The 26056-nt window shown below is 39.2% G+C and overlaps 1 protein-coding gene across 3 annotated transcripts in view; it reads right to left on the reverse strand.

Moving 5' to 3' along the window:
• The window catches only part of Stxbp6 (syntaxin binding protein 6 (amisyn)), a 222635-nt gene that overhangs the window by 32418 nt on the left and 164161 nt on the right, over positions 1-26056 (reverse strand). For all 3 annotated transcript variants that reach the window (XM_030246645.1, XM_006515667.4, NM_144552.3), the window contains 2 exons: positions 17959-18089; positions 16973-17138 (listed from right to left, as the gene is read on the reverse strand). In XM_030246645.1, the coding sequence (XP_030102505.1) occupies positions 16973-17138; positions 17959-18003 (211 nt within the window). In that variant the 5' untranslated portion in view covers positions 18004-18089. The remainder of the gene's footprint in view (positions 1-16972; positions 17139-17958; positions 18090-26056) is intronic.

Here is a 26056-nt window from a genome sequence, read left to right on the forward strand (position 1 = left end):
AGCTGGAAAGAACCCAGATATCCCTCAACAGAAAATGTGGTACATTTACACAATGGACTACAACACAGCTATTAAAAAATGAATTTATGAAATTCTTAGGCAAATGGATTTACCTGGAGGATATCATCTTGAATGAGGTAACCCAGTCACAAAAGAACACACATGATATGCACTCACTGATAAGTGGATATTAGCCCAGAGCTCAGAATACCCAAAATACAATTTGCAAAACACATGATACTCAAGAATAAGGAAGACCAAAGTGTGGACACTTTGATCCTTCTTAGAAGGGGGAACAAAATACCCATGGAAGGAGTTACAAAGACAAAGTGTTACACAGAGACTGAAGGAATGACCATCCATAGACTGCCCCACCTTGGGATCTATCCCATATACAGCCACCAAACCCAGACCCTATTGTGGATGCCAACAAGGGCTTGCTGACAGGAGCCTGATATAGCTGTCTCCTGTGAAGTCTGTCAGAGCCTGACAAATACAGAAGTGGATGCTCACAGCTATCCATTGGATGCAGCACAGGGTCCCCAGTGAAGGAGCTAGAGAAAGTACCCCAGGAGCTGAAGGGGTTTGCAGCCCCATAGGAGGAACAACAATATGAACTAATCAGTAACCCCAGAGCTCCCAGGGACTAAACCACCAACAAACAAAACACATGGTGGGACTCATGGCTTTGGCTGCACATGTAGCAGAGGACAGCCTAGTTGGTCATCAGTGGGCCTCGAGGCCCTTGGTCCTGTGAAGGCTCTATGCCTCAGGATAGGCAAGTACCAGGGCCAGAAAGCAGGAGTGGGTGGGTTGGTGAGTAGGGGGAGGGGGAAGGAGATAGGGAGTTTTCTGAGGGGAAACCAGGAAAGGGGATAACATTTTAAATGTAAATAAAGAAAATAGCTAATAAAAAGAAAGGAAAAAAATTACCCATTGGTTAAAAAAAATGAAAAGAAAGTGTTAGAAAGTAGCCCCAGGGTGCATATTTATAGGTCTGCCTCGCACCGACTGCTAACCACAATATCTAAATTCATATCATTAAGAAGCCAGTGGTCGCTGAGTTCAAGGCCAGTCTAGTCTACAGAGAGTTCCAGGACACTCAGAGCTGTTACAAAGAGAAACCTGTCTTGGAAACAACAACAACAACAACAACAACAACAAGCGATAAAACAAATAAACAAACTGACAAGGAAAGCTAGTGGTATCTGGTTTTCTTTGTTTACATTTAGTAATATAAGCATAGCTACATGTGAAATCTGGGCTCTTAATATCATTTAACTACAGTGTATCATGTCTCAAAACACAGTAAGTGTACAGTGGACATAACCCCGCTCTGAGTCTAGGAGGTCTGGGACACAGCTCGGTTCTAATAGGACAGAACAAAGAACAGTCTTTCCTTTGGACTTGTCTACATGTCTTCCATACCGAGTCATGTCTAGACAGTGTGTTTGAAATGCCCTGTAGAATTGCGAATGGATAGAAATAGAAATCAGCACGAAAACCAAACCAAACCAAGACAAAAACAACAACAACAACAAACCCTAATGTTCTCTCTCGGCTTGACAACCAAAAAAATCTTTTTCATGTTTTCACATTCTAGTCAAGTATCCCGCATTGCTGAAGTCAGAACGTTCCTGGCAAAATGGGCATCAAAGTGTGTGTTGTGGTGTGGTTGAGAAGTTAAAGGATACAAACGTTTCTTAAAATGGTGGATTTTTTTTTTTTTATCAAGAACATAGTCCTGTGAAGTCAGCACACTGGAAATGCACCTTTTACAAATGCCCTGAGGGACGGAGAAGTGTGAGCATCAGCACCTATGTGCATGATGACTCCATTGCCTTCCTATGTTTATCTCCTGATATTTATTCTTTTATATACTTAAAAATTCTCAACACGTATATAGTAGTTCTTCTTTTTTAAAAGTTAAACATGCTTAAAACCAAACAAAATACAAACCATTAAAACAGAATACACAAGGAAAAAAAAAATCTCAGATCATTCAAAGGTCAACAGGCCTTGAGAATAAACACTGAAAACATTACAAAGATCTCCCTTCTCAATTGGGAACCTGGCTGGGGAAATCCACAGGGAGCCGAGTTCTTTGATTATGAGTGAAAGTTGCATTGTCTGTCCCTCTCTGACCTCCTGGCTCTATGCTCTAATTTTAGACATACTGGCCTTGACAACATTCCTTAACAACACGATCAGCAGCAAACAGTCCTAAATGTGACATTTCCCACACCAAGAAAGAAGCAGAATTCTATACCCGCTTTTTGTAGTTAATACATTTTAGCTAAACACACACACACACACACACACACACACACACACACACACCACCACCACCACCACCACCACCACCATTGTGAATTCTTTAAAATTCTATTGCCGTTTATGTTTTCAAAATACATGGTTATCTTTTGAAATGTATCCAATATTGTTTCTGAATAAAGACTTACTGAAAATCTTTTAGGTAAGTTTCAGAACAATCAATTCTACAAATGGCCAACTAGTAAATCCTTTGAGTTTCTCAAGTGATAGTGTTCCCATTAAAACTGCTGTTATATCACGGAACCTTGGGTGGTATGCAGGTAAGGGGTGTGGCGTGTTCCAATAAAACTTTATTTACAAGAATGGGCTGGGTTTGATCAGAGGCCTGAAATTTACAGACTTCTCTGCCCTAGTGTCCTAAGTAGTAAGTCAACATGGCTGGCTGGTGTTACAACATAAAGGTGTATACAGCACATTATTTTGATATATCTTACAAAATATTTAGGCATCAGCAAAAGATAATTTTAAATATATAGTGTTCCATATTTTACAAACCAAAAAATTAGAAAGACAATTGAGTAATGAATCATTCTATCCTATGTCCTTTAAAGAAAAAAATTCCAATCTTTAATATATAAAAGAAGTCCCTAATGCCTTAGAAATATGGCAACCATATCTGTTACAACTTTCCATATCTGAAACATAACAGCACTACTACCATTACCTCATATGAAACATTGTCCAAAGTGGTCTGTAAAAACTCAATCCTCAGAACAATTGTTTGAGGTTGGTTTATGTTGAAAATGGGAAACCCAAGGACTAGATAAATATTTTATCTGAGATTATAGCTCATATGGAAAGAGATACCATTAGAACACAACCATACTTGCTCCTGAATCTGTACCCTCAATTACTTCTCTCTGGAGAGGAGGAGGAAGAGGAAGAGGAAGGCTGGTCAGTGCCTTATGTCTTTGTGGATCTGAAAATATCTATTTACTGTTGAGTATGGCATGGAAAGCACACGTCATTTTCCACATATGTTATGTTATTTAATCCTACATATAGCTCTGTAGAGAACAAATTTCACCTCTCTTTTACATCAGCAAAATGTGGCAAATGAAGTATTTCCTCTCTTTTATATCAACAAAATGTGGCCAGTGAACACACAATTTGAATTTGAATTCAATTAAATTGGAATTAATATGAACATACAATAATTCAAATTATTTTATCATTATTGCCATTTACCTTAAATGGACTTACTTTAAATTCATAGATTTCTGGTTTTTGTTTGTTTTCTTTTCATTTTGTTTTATGTGGTTCCAGGTCTCAGTTATTTTTCTGTTGGCTTTTTCACTTGCTATTAAAAATTGTTTGCCCACCTTTCTGGAAAAAGGAGGGTAATTAACACTAAAGATGCTTGAAAAAGCCACACAGAAATTCACTATTTTATAAGGTGATTATACATATACATAATTTTTTTCTCATGTAACAGAGTTTAATTGGTGTTGCCCTGCACAAATTATGCCCCTCCAGGAGCCATAGGTTGCCATATGAAAGCCTAGTGCCAGCTCTTGGATACTCAGGTGTGATTTGTTAGTCATCGTGCCCTGGTGACACCCAAAGCAGTACAGTCTATTGTAGTCTATTGCCTTTGGTTGCCCAGTATGATTTGATGCTAAGACTCTCTTGCTGAAGAGCTAACCACACGTTTTGGTCCCGAGACTTGGAGAACTCAGGTTGGGACTGATCAGGAAGCTTCCTGCTGTTGGCTGGCTTTCACCACACCGGAAGGTGCTATGCAGACTGTTGGATAACCAGCAACGTCACCCAGCTGTGGCCCTGGGGAGCTACAGTGATGGTTGGCACGCTATTCTTCTGAGAGCAATAGTGATATGAATATTATGAGGGTAACTAATTTCTTTCTAATTAGATTTTTAAAAAAAAAAAATGTGACTGCCAGGGGCAGTGGTATGAGAAAGTACAAGACTTCTATCTATTCTATCTATCGGCCACTTTGCTGTGTCCCAATATCAGGCAGAAGGAGAGCCTGCAAGCAGTATTTTAAGTCCAGGTCATCATTGAATGAAACAGTAGTATTGGCACTTGGAAGTCAGGAGAGATTAAAACCTTCCCCTTAATAAAAAGTGTATAACACTCTATTTTAAAAATACATACTACTCTAATTCATTCTTTGGGATTACATACAATTTTTTTTATCAGATTAACTTCCCACCCCTAGCCCAACCACGTATTAATCTACTCCCTACCTCCTTACTCTCTGCAACTTCCATGCTTCCCTTTAAAAAGTAACTCAGTGAGTTCAATATATGTTGCCCATATACTCAAAGGTGTGAGGCAGTCCACAAGTGGAAACAATCTACCAAGTGCCACACCATTAAAAAAATATACTCCTCCTCCCCCAGAAGCTATCAGGTTTCAGTGACTCCTCTGTTAGAAGCTGGCGTTTATGAGAGCCTCTCCTGCTCCAGGCTTCAAGGCTTGTGCAGGTAACCAAAGCAGTCATGCAGTCAAGGTTGTAGCCATCCTGTTATATCCATCAAACACCGCTCAAGGCCTCCCTGAGCAGCCTTTGTAGTCTTTCTTTTCCCTTTTGTACAACTGTCCCTGGCTCTCAAGGGGAGGCAGCAATACTCCATTTGTGGTTGATCACTTCACTAAACTTATTCTCCATTCTTTAATTAGTTGTGAGTTTCTGTGTCAACCACTAACCACTACACAAGAAGGATAACTTCCTTGATAAGGACTGAGAAAGAAACTACTGGTACAGAGAAACAAGTTTAGAGGGCGAGTTGATAATACATCCGTTGATCAGAATATAGGTTCACCCCTGAGGTTTGCATTTCTGCCCATGGAATGGGCCTTAAATTCAATTACAAAACATTTGATTACTCTCATCACATCCATGTATCTTACTATGCAGTTTAATATTGTAGTTTATAAGACTCACAGCAGGGTGAAAACAGTTGATCTTCCTGACCTGAGAACTCTCCACAACTTCCTGTGTGAGGTAATTCAAACCCCACAGTCAAATGTTGAATCTTTCGACTTGTATGTTTAATTGAAGCACCAATAGAATCCAGGAAATTAGAAAAGGATCACTAGTACGTGTGTGTTTGTGCGTATGTGTATTGCATGGGCATATTTGTGGTGTGGTGTGAATGGAGTGGGGAAATGGGTAATAAGAAGGAAAAAGGGGACTAATAAGGATGAAGGATTAGGTGGAGAGAGGGACAAAAGGGAAGGGAGGACGGGTGAGTGGGGAGTGATGTATGCTTCTCTCTCTCTCTCTCTCTCTCTCTGTGTGTGTGTGTGTGTGTGTGTCCACATCTGTGTGTGTAAAAGAGTTCAGATAGAATTGCACTACGGAATCACCATGCCAGACCTAAAGCTTTACTACAGAGCAATTGTGATAAAAACTGCATGGTACTGGTATAGAGACAGACAAGTAGACCAATGGAATAGAATTGAAGATCCAGAAATGAACCCACACACCTATGGTCACTTGATCTTCGACAAGGGAGCTAAAACCATCCAGTGGAAGAAAGACAGCATTTTCAACAATTGGTGCTGGCACAACTGGTTGTTATCGTGTAGAAGAATGCGAATCGATCCATACTTATCTCCTTGTACTAAGGTCAAATCTAAGTGGATCAAGGAACTTCACATAAAACCAGAGACACTGAAACTTATAGAGGAGAAAGTGGGGAAAAGCCTTGAAGATATGGGCACAGGGGAAAAATTCCTGAACAGAACAGCAATGGCTTGTGCTGTAAGATCGAGAATCGACAAATGGGACCTAATGAAACTCCAAAGTTTCTGCAAGGCAAAAGACACCGTCAATAAGACAAAAAGACCACCAACAGATTGGGAAAGGATCTTTACCTATCCTAAATCAGATAGGGGACTAATATCCAACATATATAAAGAACTCAAGAAGGTGGACTTCAGAAAATCAAATAACCCCATTAAAAAATGGGGCTCAGAACTGAACAAAGAATTCTCACCTGAGGAATACCGAATGGCAGAGAAGCACTTGAAAAAATGTTCAACATCCTTATTCATCAGGGAAATGCAAATCAAAACAACCCTGAGATTCCACCTCACACCAGTCAGAATGGCTAAGATCAAAAATTCAGGTGACAGCAGATGCTGGCGAGGATGTGGAGAAAGAGGAACACTCCTCCATTGTTGGTGGGAGTGCAGGCTTGTACAACCACTCTGGAAATCAGTCTGGCGGTTCCTCAGAAAACTGGACATAGTACTACCGGAGGATCCAGCAATACCTCTCCTGGGCATATATCCAGAAGATGCCCCAACAGGTAAGAAGGACACATGCTCCACTATGTTCATAGCAGCCTTATTTATAATAGCCAGAAGCTGGAAAGAACCTAGATGCCCCTCAACAGAGGAATGGATACAGAAAATGTGGTACATCTACACAATGGAGTACTACTCAGCTATTAAAAAGAATGAATTTATGAAATTCCTAGCCAAATGGATGGACCTGGAGGGCATCATCCTGAGTGAGGTAACACATTCACAAAGAAACTCACACAATATGTATTCACTGATAAGTGGATATTAGCCCCAAACCTAGGATACCCAAGATATAAGATATAATTTGCTAAACACATGAAACTCAAGGAGAATGAAGACTGAAGTGTGGACACTATGCCCCTCCTTAGATTTGGGAACAAAACACCCATGGAAGGAGTTACAGAGACGGAGTTTGGAGCTGAGATGAAAGGATGGACCATGTAGAGACTGCCATAACCAGGGATCCACCCCATAATCAGCATCCAAACGCTGACACCATTGCATACACTAGCAAGATTTTATTGAAAGGACGCAGATGTAGCTGTCTCTTGTGAGACTATGCCGGGGCCCAGCAAACACAGAAGTGGATGCTCACAGTCAGCTAATGGATGGATCATAGGGCTCCCAATGGAGGAGCTAGAGAAAGTAGCCAAGGAGCTAAAGGGATCTGCAACCCTATAGGTGGAACAACATTATGAGCTAACCAGTACCCCGGAGCTCTTGACTCTAGCTGCATATATATCAAAAGATGGCCTAGTCGGCCATCACTGGAAAGAGAGGCCCATTGGACTTGCAAACTTTATATGCCCCAGTACAGGGGAATACCAGGGCCAAAAAGGGGGAGTGGGTGGGCAGGGGAGTGGGGGTGGGTGGATATGGGGGACTTTTGGTATAGCATTGGAAATGTAAATGAGTTAAATACCTAATAAAAAATGGAAAAAAAAATAACATGTACTTGGCATCAAGCATGCTGTACATTTCACAGGCCATCTGTGAAGTCTGCCAGCCTATGGGCCATGACACACGGCTGATAACTGGCTTGATTCTTCCAGATAGATTCAGAACATGCTTGAGTTCATAGATGAAGCCAGATTCTATTTATCAAACTTTCAATCCTACAGTTCTTTTTGCTAGTATCATGGTAAAGTATTCATTTATTAGTCCTGGTAGGATGACACACTCTTGTAATTCCAGCACTTAGCAGTATCTGTGGGACAAACAGAAAAGAATGGTTGTTTCTTGTATTGAGTGAATGTTATCAATAAATCACTCAAATGTTATCTTTATCACTAAAAAAAAAAAAAAGAATTGCACTACACATGGAATAATGTTCTTTCTAAGCCCAGTGCCAGGTGTGGGACCCCTCCTCTAGACTTGTAGGTGAAGAATATCTCTAAGACCCCCAAAAGAATACAGGCTATTGCTCTTAGTCACTCACCAAAACTTGAAGGTAAGTTCCTATTGCTAAAAAGAGGACACTGTTCACAGGACATAGGAAAACTCAAGTTGTTTCCGAGAAGGCTGGGTAGCTTTCAAAATTCTTTAAAAATGCTCTTTGTTTCTAAGAATGACAGCATGTGCATAATGCAGGATGTCTGTGTCTGTGGATGAAAGGCTGATTCACTTCTCACAGTGTCCCGCAGCCTCACCTGATTCATGGTTTTTGTTGTTGTTGTTGTTTTCTTTTTCATTTTTGGCAAAGGATCAAGAAGCAGACTCATGAAAATACTTATTTTTGTACTAAGTAATATATTCGTTCTCTTGTAAAGTTGAGAAAACATGCTTTGGGACTTTTTTTTTCCTTACTAGAAAATTTAAATTATGTGCCATGAACTCTGGGGCACAGTGTCATTCAATGTATCTTGAGCATCATGGTTTTGGTAAATCAGCAGTAACATATGCACTCCATAAATGTCAAACACAAAATGCTATACTTTCAGCATTCTATAATGCCACGAATAGCAATTCAGCATTCCAGCCATCTGAAATACCTACACTGCAGCTCAGCTCATTCCTACCTGGAACAAAGAAATTACTACATAGCTATTTGTATGGCAAGGGGGGAAACTGTTTTTGATAACTATTCTGAAAAAACATGCACTAATATGAATATGCACGTTTGAATTTCCAGACTGTTGTTAATGTATATCAGTTATATAAGGGTCTCATTTAGACATTTTAGACATGTAGAGAACAAATTTTGAGTATATATAATATGTAACTGTATTATGTATATAAATATACATATAGATAATATGAATAAATCATATATATTATAATAATCTCAATAATGAGACCCATCTGATTGAATATTTTAAAGTTAGCTTCTATGTCATCCATTCAAGATATACATTACTGCCCCATAATACAGTAAAATAGAGAGGATGAATATAATGTAAATCACTTAGAGGTAGTCACAGTGCTAATGAATGTTACTCTCAAATGCAGGGATAATTGAATCCGGTACAAACTGAATTCCGTCTTCATTATATCATGACCTCCAATTATTTCTTAATGTAAGGAATGACTCTCATCTATTGGAGATTATTTAAAAGGAATTTTTAAAAAGGTCCTTATAATCCTTGGCAAGTTAATAAATGATATATCAGGAGACCCTTATGTAGCCTTGGTCTGGATCAAGATATTGATTCAAAAGCATTTAAATTATGATATCCTGGAACAGAGTGACTGGCCATACACACCACCTATTTCATAGTAAGCATTGTAGTGTGGCTTATAGACAACCAGCAAGGAAGAGAAAAATCTTTACATCTGTGACCCAGTTTTCTATTTTACACAGAAATGGATAAAATCTAAGAAAGTAATTCTTAGGTACTTCAGTTTTATCACTTAAAATGAAAATAACTGACTACTATTCACTTTGTGGGAAGGAGAGGCTCCATGGGCGAATCAGAAATCTGTACTGACTATAATGATCACTTCTATTATTCTAGATTTAAAAAATAAATATACTAAAGAGTCACATGTTGCACTCTGTCCACATCAGAGAGTTAGGTTGATGGATCAAAGAGAAATGGAAACGCACACTTGTGTTTCTTTATGAAAATGTATTTTAAATTTTATACGTAGGGGTGTTTTGTCTTCATGTATGTATGTGTATCAGTTACGTGTCTGGTGTTCATGGAGGCAAAAAGACGTTGACTGCCCTGACACCGGAGTTACAGGTGGTGGTGAACCTCTATGTGGGTGCTGGAACTGAATCTAGGTCCTTTGGAGGAGCAGCTCAGTGATCTTAACCACTGAGCCTTCTCTCTAGTGCCATATTTTTTTGCAGTCATTACCATAGTGGGACAACAATAACAACAACAACAACAACAACAGATCTACCTCAAATAGGAATCTCTACTTGTATACTTCATTATCATTATTTTTAGAAATGCACTAAAAGTTTTTATTCTTCATATTTGTCTCTCCAGAAAGTTCTCTATGGTATTCTCTTTCTTCAGGATCAGGGATTGAACACAGAGCATTGAACATGTTGTATCCCCAAGGTCTGTCAGGTAAGGGAAATCAAAAAGTGTCTGCGAGAAGATATGTTGGCTAATCATGACAAAAATGGAATTCTGGCAAGGATAAGTCTCTCTGTGTAGAATTAAATGCTATTTGTAAATGTACAAACATAATTTTAAACTTAACTTTCAGAAAGAACTTGTTACATTCATCTCACTTCCTTTACTGAGCCAAATCAATATAAAGAAAAGAAGACCTGTATTCCTGAGGGGGCCTTGGGAGCCTCAACGCTAGCTCTGTTCCTTAACAATGGCGGGACTTGGAATACGCTTCTCACAAGTCATGTTCTTCATCTGTACCAAGGGGAAAGATAACTAAAGCTTTATATTTCTGCAAGGACAACAAAAATAATCAACAAAGGAGCTCTGACATAGAGCCCTCTTGACTTAAAGGACCGGAAAAGACATTTTGTGGCTCTATCATAACAGTGAAGTGCTTGTGATGTTTGTCCTCTCCTGCTCTGAGTCTATGTCTAGATAATAAGAAACCACATGGTAGTTTTACAAGTTCTATCTATGAAGTATGGGGTGGGATGGGGTGAGGATAGGTAGAAGGAGGGATGGAGAGAGAGAGAGTAGGGAATGTACATGTCCGAGTGTACTGAGTTCCAATTAGGGACAATACTCCACGTGAATATCTTCTTGAGAAATATGCAATTCATCTAAATGAATGCAGAATATTCAATCTAGGTCAGAGCATGTATAATATCTTGATGTTTCTGCCCTATAAAGCCCTTAAATATTAAAAGAAAGTATTTAGTAAAGGAAGAAATCGAACGATTATAGCAAATTTGTTCAAAGAACCTTATTAATAAATTAAGAGGATCGAATTTGGGATTATACCAATCACCCATTTCCCACCCATGAGAACACGACTGTGTTCTGGAGTAACTGCAGAAACCTGGAAAATGACAAGGAACCACGAGAGTGGGAGAAAGAAACAGCAGGGAGGGATCACAGGGTAGAGGTGATTTCAGGGGAAATGGGAAAACTGAGGTGAGTAATTATAGTGGATCAAGAAGATTAAAATATTCGAAGGAAGGAGTGGGTAAGATAACAGTAGGTTGTCTGAAAAAGTCATTGGGGATCATATCATCTATATATCTACCTAAAATATCTATGACATATATAAGTTGTAAATTACAGAATATGGGAGTGTATGTATGTGTGTGTATTTACATATATATATAATTTTCATATATATATTTTCTATTATTCTTTGAAGCCTGAGCTGACAACTAGTAAGCTTCAGTGATTCTTCATTTCTACTCTTTCTATCAGTGATGGAGGTAGAAATGTGTAGCCTCACTTGACTCGACTTTTTATTTGGGTGCTGGGCATTTGACTCTGGTCCTTATCCTCATGCAAACATTCGTACCAATGAGCCACCTCTAACTCTTCCATCCTCTGAAAAGAATTTGTTGTCTTACTTTATGCTATCTATGCCTGTGGCATTTACAAGGTGACATATTCCATTCCCACACTTCACTAAAGGATGACCTTGTTTTGTTTGAGAAAGAAAGAAAGTATAATACAAAGTCACATTGTGATCTGATCTTTCCATTCCGCCCACCCCAGGGGAACAGTGTAGAGTCATTTGGCCTTCCTTTCTAGCATACCAATCAGTAGGGACAGACAAAGGCCAGCCTGGGATGAAGGAGACATCAGAGGCATCTGTGTTCCTGGAATCCTAATAGTGTTCAGAAGTCTGGGCTTTATAACACCATCTGAAGAAGAGAGTGCAGAAGGGTGATGTGTCTGAAATACCTTTTGCTGCTGATCAAATGTATATAGCCCTTCAAAACAGGCTGTTTCATGGAGAAGAAAAATCTGCCACATTCTAAATTCTGAATATAGTTAACATAGAAATCAAACTGTCTGGATTAATGATTGGAATAAGGGAAAACTTCTTTCATTCTGCTACTGTTTGTCAACTACTAGCCATCCTTTAAAATGCAGCCTGGCCATTACCTTGCTGGTATGCCCTTCTTACATGTCCTGCCTTATCAGAAAGGTTAATTAAAGTGGTGGAAGTGCCCACTTTGTGGTTGTAATTCCACGGACAGCTCAGCACCCGATCCATGGCCATTGCTGAGGAATCCCTAATGGAATCAATGAGAGATGCATGCCTGGACCTCACACAATAGGAGGAAGAGCCAGTGTAGGATGACACCCCAAGAAGCTAAAGATTGGGAAGTAATTGAATGAGTTATGGCTTTTGGATTTGGCATTAAAAAAAACTTCCAAGATATACTTCAGTGAACGCTCGCCTTGAGAATAAATCATTTTATTCCATAAATAATTTATATCACTTAGTGAGAAACAAACTAGTATCAAAATGCCCTGACTCTGGTTCCAACACAGAAATTGTCAATCCTCAGAGAGTTGTCTGTAGTTCATACCACAACCTTTATATGAATATCTGCAATCAAAAATGACCTCCAAATCTAAAACTTTCTGAGCACAGACAATTTTGTTACATGTAAAATATTCTAGTCCTATTTTGTGATGTGATTAAAAAACAGGTGCAAACTTACACTTGCTCAGAGTGTTTAAAGGGACAGATTTTCCCAGACTCTTTAACTGTGATAAACTTTGTTTTGTGTACAAAATTATTAAGACTATTACAGATATTTACCTTCTGGCTGTGTGTATGCAGTGTATATGAAGCATTTATGAATTTTGTGTTTAGATCTGAATACTCCCTCCAAAGATATATCACTTTGTTGTGCAAATACTTGGAAATATAGAACTGAAGCTTAAAACACCAGGTCAGCAGCAATCACTATAAAAGGTGATAAACACAAGATGGGAGCCATTGGACCCTGTTCCCATTTAGCTTAGAATAATGAAGTAAGCAAAATAGCAAAGCCAGACTTGGGACCTTGAATTAACATGAAATAAAACACTCATTATGGAAATGAATGCCGTATTTGGAACTATTTCTTTATAACGACTTAGTACAAAGTTTCACCTCAGGAGCCTAAGATTCAAGCATACATATGATATCATGGGCATAATGTCATACCATCATTTATGTTTAAAATAGATAAAGAGAAAAACAAAAGCTAGGATGCCAAAAGTATATCCAAGTCATGTGGACTTAATATGTTAGCCTCAGGGACTCCTACCATGATGCCATGTTACATTTCAGCAGCACTAACTTGCATCCACTGCTGTCATCGATCTCTGTGGTTTGCTAGGTATTTTTAAGAACCAGAAAAGTAAATTGATGGTTTAATTTTGAAATGATCCTTAATGCATGAGAGGGTTCTGTAAAAAGACTAGGAATGAGATTGTAAATGCTATCCTAGCTCCTGGCTCTTCAACTATCTAGCGATAAGAAGACACCAGCCACAAAACACATGAGCAGATGCCAGAATGTTCCCCTTCGCATATCTCCGAAATGATGCTCTCTTTCCATTTTGTGAGGGCCTTCAACTAGCCTACACTTTACTCACATCGTTAGCACACCATGAACTAGCATGAGAAGGCCTACATCATTTTGGAGGAGAGAATTTTGAATATGTCGAACAAAAAATTTCATTTCTATATAACTGACCTTCCCCACAAGAAAAATAGAAACACACAATCACACATGTCCTGCACAGTTGATAAATATAGGGGTACAACAGCAGTCATGAGGTTTTTGATATTTAAGTGATAACCTTATGTTGACCTGGTGTTTAAAAAAAAAAGAGTATTGTTCAGGGGACAGACATATTTTTTTTGATCTTGGTAGAGTCATTGAAATCCACTGAGTTTTAGTCTTCCTGAGAATGGCCCTGGAGCTGATGCAGCATCTCTGGGAGGCAGTGTGTGCATGACCACAACTGTACCATCTTTTCTATGCTTTCATCTGTCTAATTGACTGGAATTCTGACCCTCCCCAAATACAAGCAATATAAAGCAAGTTGACTTTGAAGGTTCCTGATGAATCTGTGGCTTTTAGGACAAAAAGTAGAAAATTATCTTATATATCCATGAAGTAGCAAGAAAGGCATTTAAAACACACCATAATCTCTAGTTCACCCCTCCTATGCAGGCTCCCTTTATAACACAGGAGTTTCTGACTAAAATTTTTCAACAGTGTCTGCCCAACACCAGGGAGCACTAGCTCTCTAAGGAAGGTAGGTGCCTTTAGATCTATGAAAGCTGTTGCTGGACTCTTATCTTCACCCCTGCCCAGTGACAAGACCCTTGGCTGGCTAGTTATCAACTCTCATTCTGTTTCCTACTCAGTAGAGAAAATAAATTGTATTTCCAAAGGATGCATTCTTGCCAATAAGATAACATATGTAGAGAGACTTATGAAGGGCAGAATACCAACAGCAATCTGTTTTCTAAAACATCACAAGCTGTCATATTTCAAAGTAAAGTGAACATTGGCACCTACCTACAACTTGTGACCTGCATATGAGGTGATAAGAAAAGATTTTTTGAAATTACGGAGAATGTAATCTACTGAAGATGAAAGGGGTTCACAAAATAAAGGGGTGATCCAAGAAACACCATTTTAAGTTTCAGAATTATGTAATGTGAAGGAAGGAAGATGAAAAAGAGTACTGATTCATTAAACTGTGTTGGCACAACTGTTATCCAAGAATCACAACTGTTTGAATAAGACAGATTGCATTCATTAGGGACATACATGCTGCCAGCAAATTACAACATGCTCAATACGAACACTTTTGTTCTTCTAAGGAATGGAGGAACAGCCGATATTTAACCCAATAAATTATTTAGTTCCTTAATAATTAGACAATAAACTATGCCCGAGGAATTATAGATTCTCAGAACAATAGAACCGAAATCCTCTAGTCTATTATCAGGTGTTATACCTGGAAAAACTAAAACCTAAAGAAATAAAACAAACACCTAGAGTCACAGAAGGCAATATTAGTTCTGGTGTCTGGTCTTATTCTTTTTCTGATGACAGAAAAGCAATCTAGTTTCATCCAATATCCATACAACCTGGTTAGCATTCGAAATAAGGGTTTCCATCTCAGCGCTGCATCTTTAGGATTCACAAGGGAATAGAAGGGAATAGAAGATAGGGCCAGTGGCCAGTAGACCCAGCTGGGTATGACTTCTGAGAAATATATTTAAGGTGAATGAAGACCGTGTGAGAGTTGGAGGGGCTCCTATAACATTGGGTCTCCTTCTGGCTTCCCTGTCCGCAGTGTAGAGAAGTGCAGTACTTACATAGAGTCCTCTCCCAGAGTCACAAGGGTTCCAGCATGAACACCACTGGAAACCCAACCTCAGTGAATGTTTCATAACAGGAGTGAATCTGACATTAGGCCAGAAGAGAAAAACACATCTGATGAACAGCAAGTAAAAGCTTCCTTTCGTAGATAAATTGTACTCACTAAAAACAGCCACAAGTGGTCCTAACACAATTTACTTTGCCAATTTACCAAATTGGTTAAGGATGGGCTTTTAAATCAGGATTAATTTATGATTTACCAGAGGCAAAGGCATAGCAGGGGACTATATATTTCATTATAGTTTCCAAATAGGTCAGTGTTTGATGCTTCCTTTCTACACTTGTCTTCAGTTTCATGCAGTATGAAGTGGCCTCCTTAAAGAAAATACACACCAACCATCATCCCTTATGTTTGAGAACTAAACAGGGAAGCTCAGCTATCGTATAAGACTACCTTGATGCATAAGAAAGATGTTCTGAGGTTGCTAAGGTGTAAATAACCACAGGGATGATAATGAAGTCAGCAGTGTATTCTCAATGGAACATCTCATAGACAAAGAGCAAAGCAGGCATGAACATATGGATTGTTCTCACAGAGCAATGCACCCCATAGAAGACAGGAGAGGCCAAGGAGAGGATGCAACATCTGTAAGGAGACTATCTCTTAGTATTTGATGATGGCAAAGTTGGCACAGTTAAAAACTATTTTTCTAAATCAGAAAATAGGTCAGTGCAAATACCAAGGTTATAAAATATCTTCCCCAATTTGGAGTGACTGCAAGGCTTGCATTTTTAGTCGTTTGGGTTTCTTAAAAGCCTTGACACTGCAAAGACAGATGTGGTCACCCTTAAATTGTTCTCTTTGTTTCCAGTGCCAACGCTTGCCACCTTAAGTCTGGCCTAGAATACCAATTCACCTTTGTGTGCTGTTCCTGAATAAACAGGAATGGCTTTTGATAGGCAGTGTTACAGTCTGAATGGGAAATGCCCTCAACAGGGTCATGTGATGGAACACCTGGTCTCCAGTTGGTGGCGCTGCCTTTGGAGGGTGCAGATCTTTTTGGACATGGGGCTTATATTTAGGTGGATGGACAAGGTGACAGGTTATCTCTGCTTCACAGATGCAGCTATTCTAGCCACACTGTCAATGCATTTCCCCCTCAGGAACGGACTACATTCCTCTAAACTATCAGCCACCATAAATCCTTTCTTCCTTAAGTCGTTTCAGTCAAGTGTTCTATTACAGAAAAAAAAAAAGGTAAGACAAGATAAGACAGTGAGGTCAGTATGAGGAGGAATTTGAAAAATATCTTGAGAAGAAAAATAGGAGGAATACAGAAGAGAGCTCTGCAATAGAATTATAGCAAAGGCAAGAAAGAGATCAAACTGAAAAGCTTTTCATAGAAATAAGAAAGATAGGCTTGTTTTCATAATACAAACCATTTTAGTTAAGTAGAAATGTTTTCTAAAAAGATCAGTTTTAGATGAAAGGATGCCTTTGCCTCTAAATGTGGAGGCATTTTGTTTGGTTTTAATTATGTTGCTCAACACCCAGCTTCTTATATGAAAATGAGTATTGGGAAATAAGATAGCTAAAATAGTGTAAGTGCCCACTTACCTCCCATAATTTTGGATTGGCAGTTAATAAACTCTGGCTTCCTGTCTGTGAGGTACCTCTGGCAGGTGTGGTGGAGGATCTGGAAGAAGGTGCACTTTTCTGAGGCCGTGCTAGCAACCCACTGGTCAAAGGCATTTTCAAACAACAAATCAAACTCTGCAGAATCCTGGAAAAGACAGTGGAATAACTACTGATCTCGACCTACACAATCTTCTGCTGTGAGCTCTGTTTCATCAAAAGATGAATAGAAACTAAGACAAAGACCCCCCCAAGATATGAACCATACATTTCTTCTCTACCAGGAACTAAATTCATTGAGAGTTTGCATGTCTATGTCAATCTAATAAATCCAAATTGTACTGTATTTAGAGATGTCCCTGCAGGAGTTAAGACTTGTGTCAGAATTCTGACCATATATCATCTACCCAACTACTAGAAAGAAGAAGATTCTTCTAAGTTCTCAACTTTGTGATTTGTTAATATTTTATACATGGGTTGGAAAGGACTGCCCCTTGTTACTTCAGCACTTCATTAATATTTGGGGATATTATGATGTGTAAGCACAAAAGGAAATGGGTCTTTTGAGTAAACACTTACATTATAACATATTTCTGTAGGAATCATAATTCATTATTTTAAAGTGCTGTTAATTTTTTTTTTTTGGGGGGCATTAGGAGGCAAATGAAATTTTGACAAGCCCAGGGGTTTCATATAGACACTCGGGGGTATGATTCTTTGAACTCTGCCCTGTATTGATACATACTGCTGGAGACAGCATCTTTCCATATGCATTCTCTTGGATTTCTCTATCAAACATGAAAGATTTATAATTTCCCATAGGATAGTAACAGAGATGGGGAAGTTTTGGTCACACAACTGAAATAGCCTTGTAAGAATGACTCTAACTACCATCACCACCACCGTGCTAAAGCACAGTCATCATGTGAAGAGAATTCCTTTGCTCAGCGTTGGAAAAATATACTCACCCGATTAGGATCAATACCATTAACTTGGCGAAGCTGCTCAAGCATCCATTGGGATCTTCGGACGAATGATGTGGAGCCCTCAAACTGTTTGACCTTCGTGATAGATGCCTGTGTGGGTTTTTTGTTTGTCACTGCCGAAAAGAAAAAAAAAATACACTCAGATTAATGGGGAGGTACATTGTCTGATTTCCTCCTTCAGTGTTATTTTTAAAGGACACCAAATATGTGTGTGCAAGGAAAGAAGATGAGTGCTGTCTTTGTGGAGAGGTGAATGCAAGAGAAAAAGAAGTTATAACCTCCCCTCTCAATGCAGCTTCTAATATAATTGTTGTTTCATTTGTCTTCACACAATTGAACTGAAGATATCTGAACTGGATAACACCAAGTAATTTAATAGAGGCTACAAGTGCACAATTACAGCTCTCAGGAAAAAAGTGTACAGGGCAATCAGACACCAGGTAGGGCTCATTAGGAAGGCTGAATTTTAAGTGAGGGGAAGGTTACTGACTCCTTGGGGTAGCTACCAGTCTTATTTCCAGTTTTATAGTTAATTGAAAATACTGAAGCCTCAGTAATAGACTTGACTTTATAGCATGACCCAGTTTGTATCTAGTTTGCATCTGATTAAGACTATCTGCCTGGCGTCCTGGGCACAGTTCCAACATGAATTCTTTTATTCACTAAACCTGGGGACCAGGACAATCATTCCACCTTGAGCAGTTCTTAATTGCCTATGCTGCAGGCAGGTGGACAGCATCATCCCTCAGGAGATGTCAAGCACAGATACTGGTAAACAGGCATCCCAGACATTTCCACCTTTTCTTATTTTGAGATCTTTAAGATTCAAGGATGGTGGAAGAGGTAATTACATATGTTGAGAAGTCTTTCCAATGAGCTACTGAGCCATATGTGTAGAAGTCAGTGAGAGTAAATAGCAAAACCATAAATACCTAGGAAAAACACTAAACACCACTGGCTGCGATGCATTTGATCCCAGTCACTGCCTTTAGGGAGAGCGTGTATCTGGGGAATATTTCCCCCTTGTTTCTAATAACTATGCAGACACTTAACAGGTGGCAAAAAAAAAGAGTTTCCAGACATAAGGGAGAGAAAGAAATTGCTCTAATAGTTGGTGAGAAGCATTTGATCCCAGTCACTGCCTTTAGGGAGAGCGTGTATCTGGGGAATATTTCCCCCTTGTTTCTAATAACTATGCAGACACTTAACAGGTGGCAAAAAAAGAGTTTCCAGACATAAGGGAGAGAAAGAAATTGCTCTAATAGTTGGTGAGAAGAAGCCTCAACGGGGCTGCAGAGATGGCTCAAAAGTTAGGAGCACTTGTTTCCCTAGTACCCACATTGGGAGGCTCACAAATACCTGCAACTTTAGCTCTAGTAATGGAGAGACAGAAAGACAGACAGACAGAAACACACATATACCGACACACACACACACACACACACACACACACACACACACACATTTTTCAAAGAGGCCTCTATGGTTCAGGTATCCTAAAGCTTATTATTGGAGTAGAAAAGCCTAAGAAAGAAGTCAAAGGGGTCACTCTGCCATTAGCTGTGGTGAAAGTCGCCAAGTCGCAGCATGACTTTATGGCCTTAGAACAATTGTCCTTTTTTCCTAACCTGAATTTAGCCAATGCTGAATTTAGCTTGTTATCTATTGCTTCAGATATATTTGGATAAAAGATTCTGAACACTTCATCTCAATTGCATTTACTTTTGTGGTTAGAAAGCCATCATTTCCTCAGTACCCCAATTACAAGAAATGTTATAGTCTCTGATTAAAAATAGCTTCTCATGGCATTCTCTAGCCTCATGGTTCTCAACCTGTGAGTCACGACCCCGTTGGGAGTTGAAGGATCCTTTCTCAGGGGTTCCCTAAACCACCCAGGGATCCATCCCATATACAACCACCAAACCCAGACACTATTCCATATGCCAGCAAGATCCAGCAAGATTTAGCTGACAGGACCCTGATAAAGCTATCTCTTGAGAAGCTATGCCAGTGCCTGGCAAATACAGAAGTGGATTCTCACAATCAGCTATTGGATGGAACACAGGGCTGCTAATGAAGGAGCTAGAGAAAATAACCAAGGAGCTAAAGGGGTCTGCAACCCTATAGGAGGAACAACAATATGAACTAACCAGTACCCCCCAGAACTGTGTCTCTAACTGCATATGTAGCAGAGAATGGCCTAGTCGGTCATCAATGGGAGGAGAGGCCCTTGGTCTTGTGAAGATCATATGCCCCAGTACAGGGGAATGCCAGGGCCAGGAGGCGGGAGTGGGTAGGTTGGGGAGCAGGGCGGGGTGGAGGGTATAGGGGACTTTCGGGATAGCATTTGAAATGTAAATAAAGAAAATATCTAAAAAAAAAACCCACCAGAAAACACAAATATTTACATTATGATTCATAAAGTAGCAAAGTTACTGTAATGAGGTAGCAACAAAAATAATTTTAAGATTCTAGGTCATCACATGAGGAACTGTTAAAGGGTTGCAGCACAAGGCAAATTGAGAACCAGTGCTCTAGATTCTTGTAACCATTGAGAATGACAGTTTTCTACACACACACACACACACACACACACACACACACACACACACACACAGAGGGGGAGAGGGGAGAGGGGAGAGGGGAGAGGGGAGGAGAGGGGAGAGGGGAGGAGAGGGGAGGAGAGGGGAGAGGGGGTAAGAGGAGAGAGGGGGGAGAGGGGGGGGGAGAGGGGAGAGGGGAGGAGAGGGGAGAGGGAGAGATATGAATAAAGGACTTGAATAGGCCTCTCTCTGATAGCTGTCCTCTTTGCTTATACTTTCTTGTTAAAGAGAAAACATACCTGGTATATATCCAAGCCCTAAAATGTCCTTTAAATATTAAAGACGGCTTTTCAATAACAGGAAACATGTGTGTTAGGCATGTGTATTAGATACACATCCCTGAACCCTCAGAGGATTTCCTCCCTTGTTTATGTAAATCATACAGCATTTCAGCATCCTGGGAAACTGAAGGTTTTCCTTCTAACTTCAGTTACAGTTGTTATGAACACCTATTTTTACTCCTGGTCTGTTTGTTTCCAAGCAGTTTATAGGATTATAAAAGCTCTCACACAATGGAGGAGCACTCTATATTCCTGCATGTTTAAGATGTACATGCCAGGAAGGTAAGTTCCACGGAATGTTTGTCAATGAAATGAACTGGTCAGGAACCCCACCCACAGTGACCCAAGTCCCCACAAAATTCCCCAGCAGAAATCATACTATAAAGTATATAGTTACAGTCTCATCCTCTCTTGCCTCATTTCCACTATTAGTTTATTGCTTGCCCAGTTCTTGGCATCTGGCTAGCTTTCCTGGGCACCAAGCCCAGTTTGCTTTGATTTTTGTTTATTGTTATTATCTCCAACATCCTAGTTTTGAGTCTGAATCAGGTGCCTTAAAATCATGTTATTATATACACATTATTATAGAATTAAATGAGATTTTCCTTTCACAAAAATCAAAATACTTCAACGCTGTACCACTCCAGAATACAAAACATGAAGAAAATGGAAGCCAATTTCTTCCTTGTTTTGGGAGTTTCGGGCTGATTTTTAAAATTAAAGCCCTCAAATTGCATGTGTCCAGTGAAGACAGTAGTCTACCAGGAAGTTAGTTAAAAGCAACTCTTCAAATGCAAACTAATTTCCTGGATAAGAAACAGCATTCAGATCGAGCCAATCAATGTTCAGCATAGATGATGGAGCTGAGCTCTACCCCTAACAGAAGCATTTGATTGGCTCTGGGTTGGGAGAGGGTTGGGGAGAAAGAGTCGGCTTTCATCAAAGATGTGGCCCCTGATAAGATGCTCACACATCAGCAGTTGACCTTAAACCCATGTCCATATTAGAAGCACTAATTGTAGTCAGTGGGAGCTGGAATGGAAGAGTGTGTGTGTTTGTGTGTGTGTGTGTGTGTATGTGTGATCAAAATACATTGCATACATGTATGATATTCTCAAAGAATAAATAATATATTAAAAATAATATCAGAATTCTGTATTCTTCACGACCAATGTAAAGTATATTCCTCATTTAATTATTTTTTTAATAATTTTAAAGACCAAGTAACGACTGTAAGTTACATTGTGCAGTCAATAACTATGAAAGACAGATAGATAGAGGCATTTGTACTAGCAGGTGGGTATGACAGTCCCAGGAGATACTGCAGTGTCAGTCATCTTCCTTGGTTCTTAGCACTAACTGAGCATCAGGAACAACTGCAAATACAATGAACTGTGTGAATGGGAGCCCTTGAGAACACGGCCCCAACATACACATTTTAAATCTACCTGATTAATTCCCAAGCTGATTGACTGCCAAGAACCACTAGACATATATCTATCAATTTAACAAATATTTAAGAAGCACTTATATTTTGTGAGTAACTCCAGGACTTAATAAGATTCCTCAACTACCCCTAGTGACACATGGATAAGATTGAGATATTAGAAAGCTACACTTTTTGTAGAAAATTAAACAACTGGTATATGTTTGCTGTACCTTATAAAATGAGCAATATTCTAAAATAGAAACCTGCAAAAATCACGAATTTGAAAATAATAGATAGTGAATATATTTGAAGAATTAAATGGTGTTAAACTGGACACATACAATATTTGCTAATATAATAAGACTACTGCACGCTACTAACAAACACATTCAAAACCTTTTACATGAAGTCTTATTTACTTAGTTGTCATGTGATAATTTTGATTCTTTTATTGGGAACTAGAATGTGAACTCAGATTACGCAGTCTTTACCAGTTATTTCATTTTCTTGAAGACATGTACCATGAGCTACTCTTCTGATTGCTTTGTAATATTAAAATATTTTAGTAAAAGAAAAAAAAAAGTAATAAGATGGGATTCTAATCAAAAACCTCTCAAGAATCAAGGTAGCATCATGAGGGATAAAAATTCTGCAGTGGAGCACTAAGCACACGGAGGAGGAGGGGTGATTCCAAATGTGTAAGCTGTCTGAGGTAATAGGTGAGAAGCTTTAAGAAATAAGGCACTCACTGGGGAAAGCCAAAGGGTTGTTTCAAAGGGGCAGCATCTCTGGCAGTATACTATTATCCCTAATGTGGATTTTCATGATTTTCTCCAACTGGCCTCTGAATATAGAGGACTGAATTATACTTTTAAAATGAAGTGGTATTTCAAAGCATTTAATACAATGCAAGCCCTTGACCGTGACCTATAAAGCATTAGATGACCTGGGGTACAGCTCTTGGGTACTAAGGACATAACATTTCACTTCCCTTTCTGTCCACTAAGCTTTGGCTGTCATTTGCTCCTGGCAATGTCTGTCCTCCGGACTTCCTGCCAGTGAAGTCCCCTTGGTAGAAACACCACTTCCTTTGTTTCCTCAGGGTTGTCTCTTGCTCACTGCTCATATTTCAGACTATGACTTAAGTTCACAGAAAGACTTGTCCCAGCACATTTCTGCATTGAATGATGTTTGCGTATATTTTTAAAAGTCTGGATTCAATATTCAGTGTTTGCTTCTCTGAGATGTTTGTGAAGAACCAAGTCAGACAGTTCACACATGCTGAGTCCCTAAACATATGTGATGTGGATAAATTTCCACATGAATCTAAGCTACTACTTACCAGTTTGTGAGAAAGGCTCCTACACATTTTTAAAAATAGTATGCAATATTGGACATCTATTTAGTGCAGTTGGATATTTCTGTGACTAAGGGAGAAACCATGCCTCAATTTTTTCATAGATAAGTAAACTGAGACACAGAAAGAGCTACATTGCCAAAGTTACACTTAAAAATTGGAAAATCTACAACTTATGTGATAAACTTTGAGCCTCTGTTTTTTTCAACTGCAATTTTGTTTTTCCTGAAATATCAAATGTCCCACCAGTCGCAAACTGGTAGGTAGTAGCTTAGATTCATGTGGAAATTTATCCATATCACATATGTTTAGGGACTCAGCATGTGTGAACTGTCTGATTTGGTTCTTCACAAACATCTCAGAGAAGCAAACATTGAATATTGAATTAATTGAAGCCTTACTTTCCAATAATCCCTGCTATGGTTTTTATTGTTTCCTGAATTATTTTCTTAATTTTCCATTTAAATAACCATACATTTTACTTAAAAAATTAATAATGGACAAAATACAAATACATAAATAGATGCACAGCTTTGTTTTCATTAAGTAGAAAGGAATATGGTAAATATAATTAAAAATATATGTACTATTAATTTCAAACTAGAGAGGGCCTGGCATCTGAGGCCCAGACTTTGGTGACTTGATGATTAGAAATTAAAGCAGGTGTTAAAGACCATCAAAATGAGAATTCATTCCTAGATAGAATATAACATCAATAAATGGTTCCTCTCGGGTCTATAGTACTGCACATACTGAGGCTCATTCCTTATGTTTTGGGGTTATCCAGGACTAATGCTTCCTGATCACTTTCTTCCATTCTTGAGAGAGACATGTTCCTATGTTTCCATCAAAGAAAGACCAAAGTCTGTAGAAGATCAATCCCAGATAATTTTGCTATTAGCTCTGATGAAAAAGAATGGCTTCATGTTTTTCTTTATTCTTAATATAGAGTTGATACTAGATCCTCAAGAGTAGCTTAACTACAGCTAAGAAGCAATGATATCAAATGTTGTGGCCTGATTATCATTACCATTGTTACACAAACACACACACACACACACACACACACACACACACACACACACACACACACGTTGTATTTTATCTTTATCTCATGAACTCCAAAATGTGTTTTAGTAGTTGATCTCTCCATGAAACATTCTATAAAAATAAAACCAGACTGGAATTATGGGATGGAGATCCCCAGCTTTTAGTAAGCCCAACTAGAAAGCATCCTACTTAATTAAAAACCAACGGGCAACTCCTTCCATAGGTAGTTTGTTCCCTATTCTAAGGAGGAATGAAGTATCCACACGTTGGTCTTCTCTCTTCTTGATTTTCTTGTGTTTTACAAATTGTATCTTGGGTATTCTACCCCACCCGGGGATCCATCCCATAATCAGCCTCCAAACCCAGACACTATTGCATATGCCTGCAAGATTTTGCTGAAAGGACCCTGATATAGCGGTCTCATGTTGAGGCTATGCCAGTGCCTGGCAAATACAGAAGTGGATGCTCACAGTCATCTATTGAATGGAACACAGGGCCCTAATGGAGGAGCTAGAGAAAGTACCCAAGGAGCTGAAGGGGTCTGCAACCCTATAGGTGGAACAACAATATGAACTAACCAGTACCCCCAGAGCTTGTGTCTCTAACTGCACATGTATCAGAAGATGGCCTGGTCGGCCATCATTGGGAAGAGAGGCCCCCTGGTCTTGCAAACTTTATATGCCCCAGTACAGGGGAACGCCAGGGCCAAGAAGTGGGAGTGGGTGGGTAGGGGAACAGTGCGGGGGGTTGGGGGGGATACAGGGAACTTTGGGGATAGCATTTGAAATGTAAATAAAGAAAATATCTAATAAAAAAAACCAATGTGCAAGCTGGACTAGGAAACACACACTTCTATGTCTAGCATTTGGAAGATGGAGGCAGGAGAATCACTAAGTTCAAGGCCAGCTTAGGCTACATAGTGAGTTCTTGGCCATCATGACCTACATAGTAAAGCCATGTCTTGAGAAGGAAAGAAGAGGAAGAGGAAGAGGAAGAGGAAGAGGAAGAGGAGGAGCCAATACTGCTACTATCAATCCATCAAAAAGCCCTGGTTAATCATATCAAACCTGGTCTTGGAGGAAAGTTCTCTTGGAAGGAAGCAAACAGACTAAGGAGAAAAGGACAGACATAAATGGACATGTCTTGAATATTATGCAAGATAAAAGGCTACCAATGATGGTGGCACAAACCTTCAATTTCAAGAAATATTGGTTGAAAATGACAACTTTTCTCAAACATCTGCATAACTTTCTCTAGTCTCATGATTCACAGGATCATTTCTGCATAACTCCCAAGACAAAACAAGACAAAACACCTGCATTTTGCCTGCCTGACATACATACAACTTATCTTTTTTGCT

Source organism: Mus musculus, chromosome 12 (assembly GCF_000001635.26).
Source record: "Mus musculus strain C57BL/6J chromosome 12, GRCm38.p6 C57BL/6J".
In the NCBI taxonomy this organism is placed as follows: domain Eukaryota; kingdom Metazoa; phylum Chordata; class Mammalia; order Rodentia; family Muridae; genus Mus; species Mus musculus.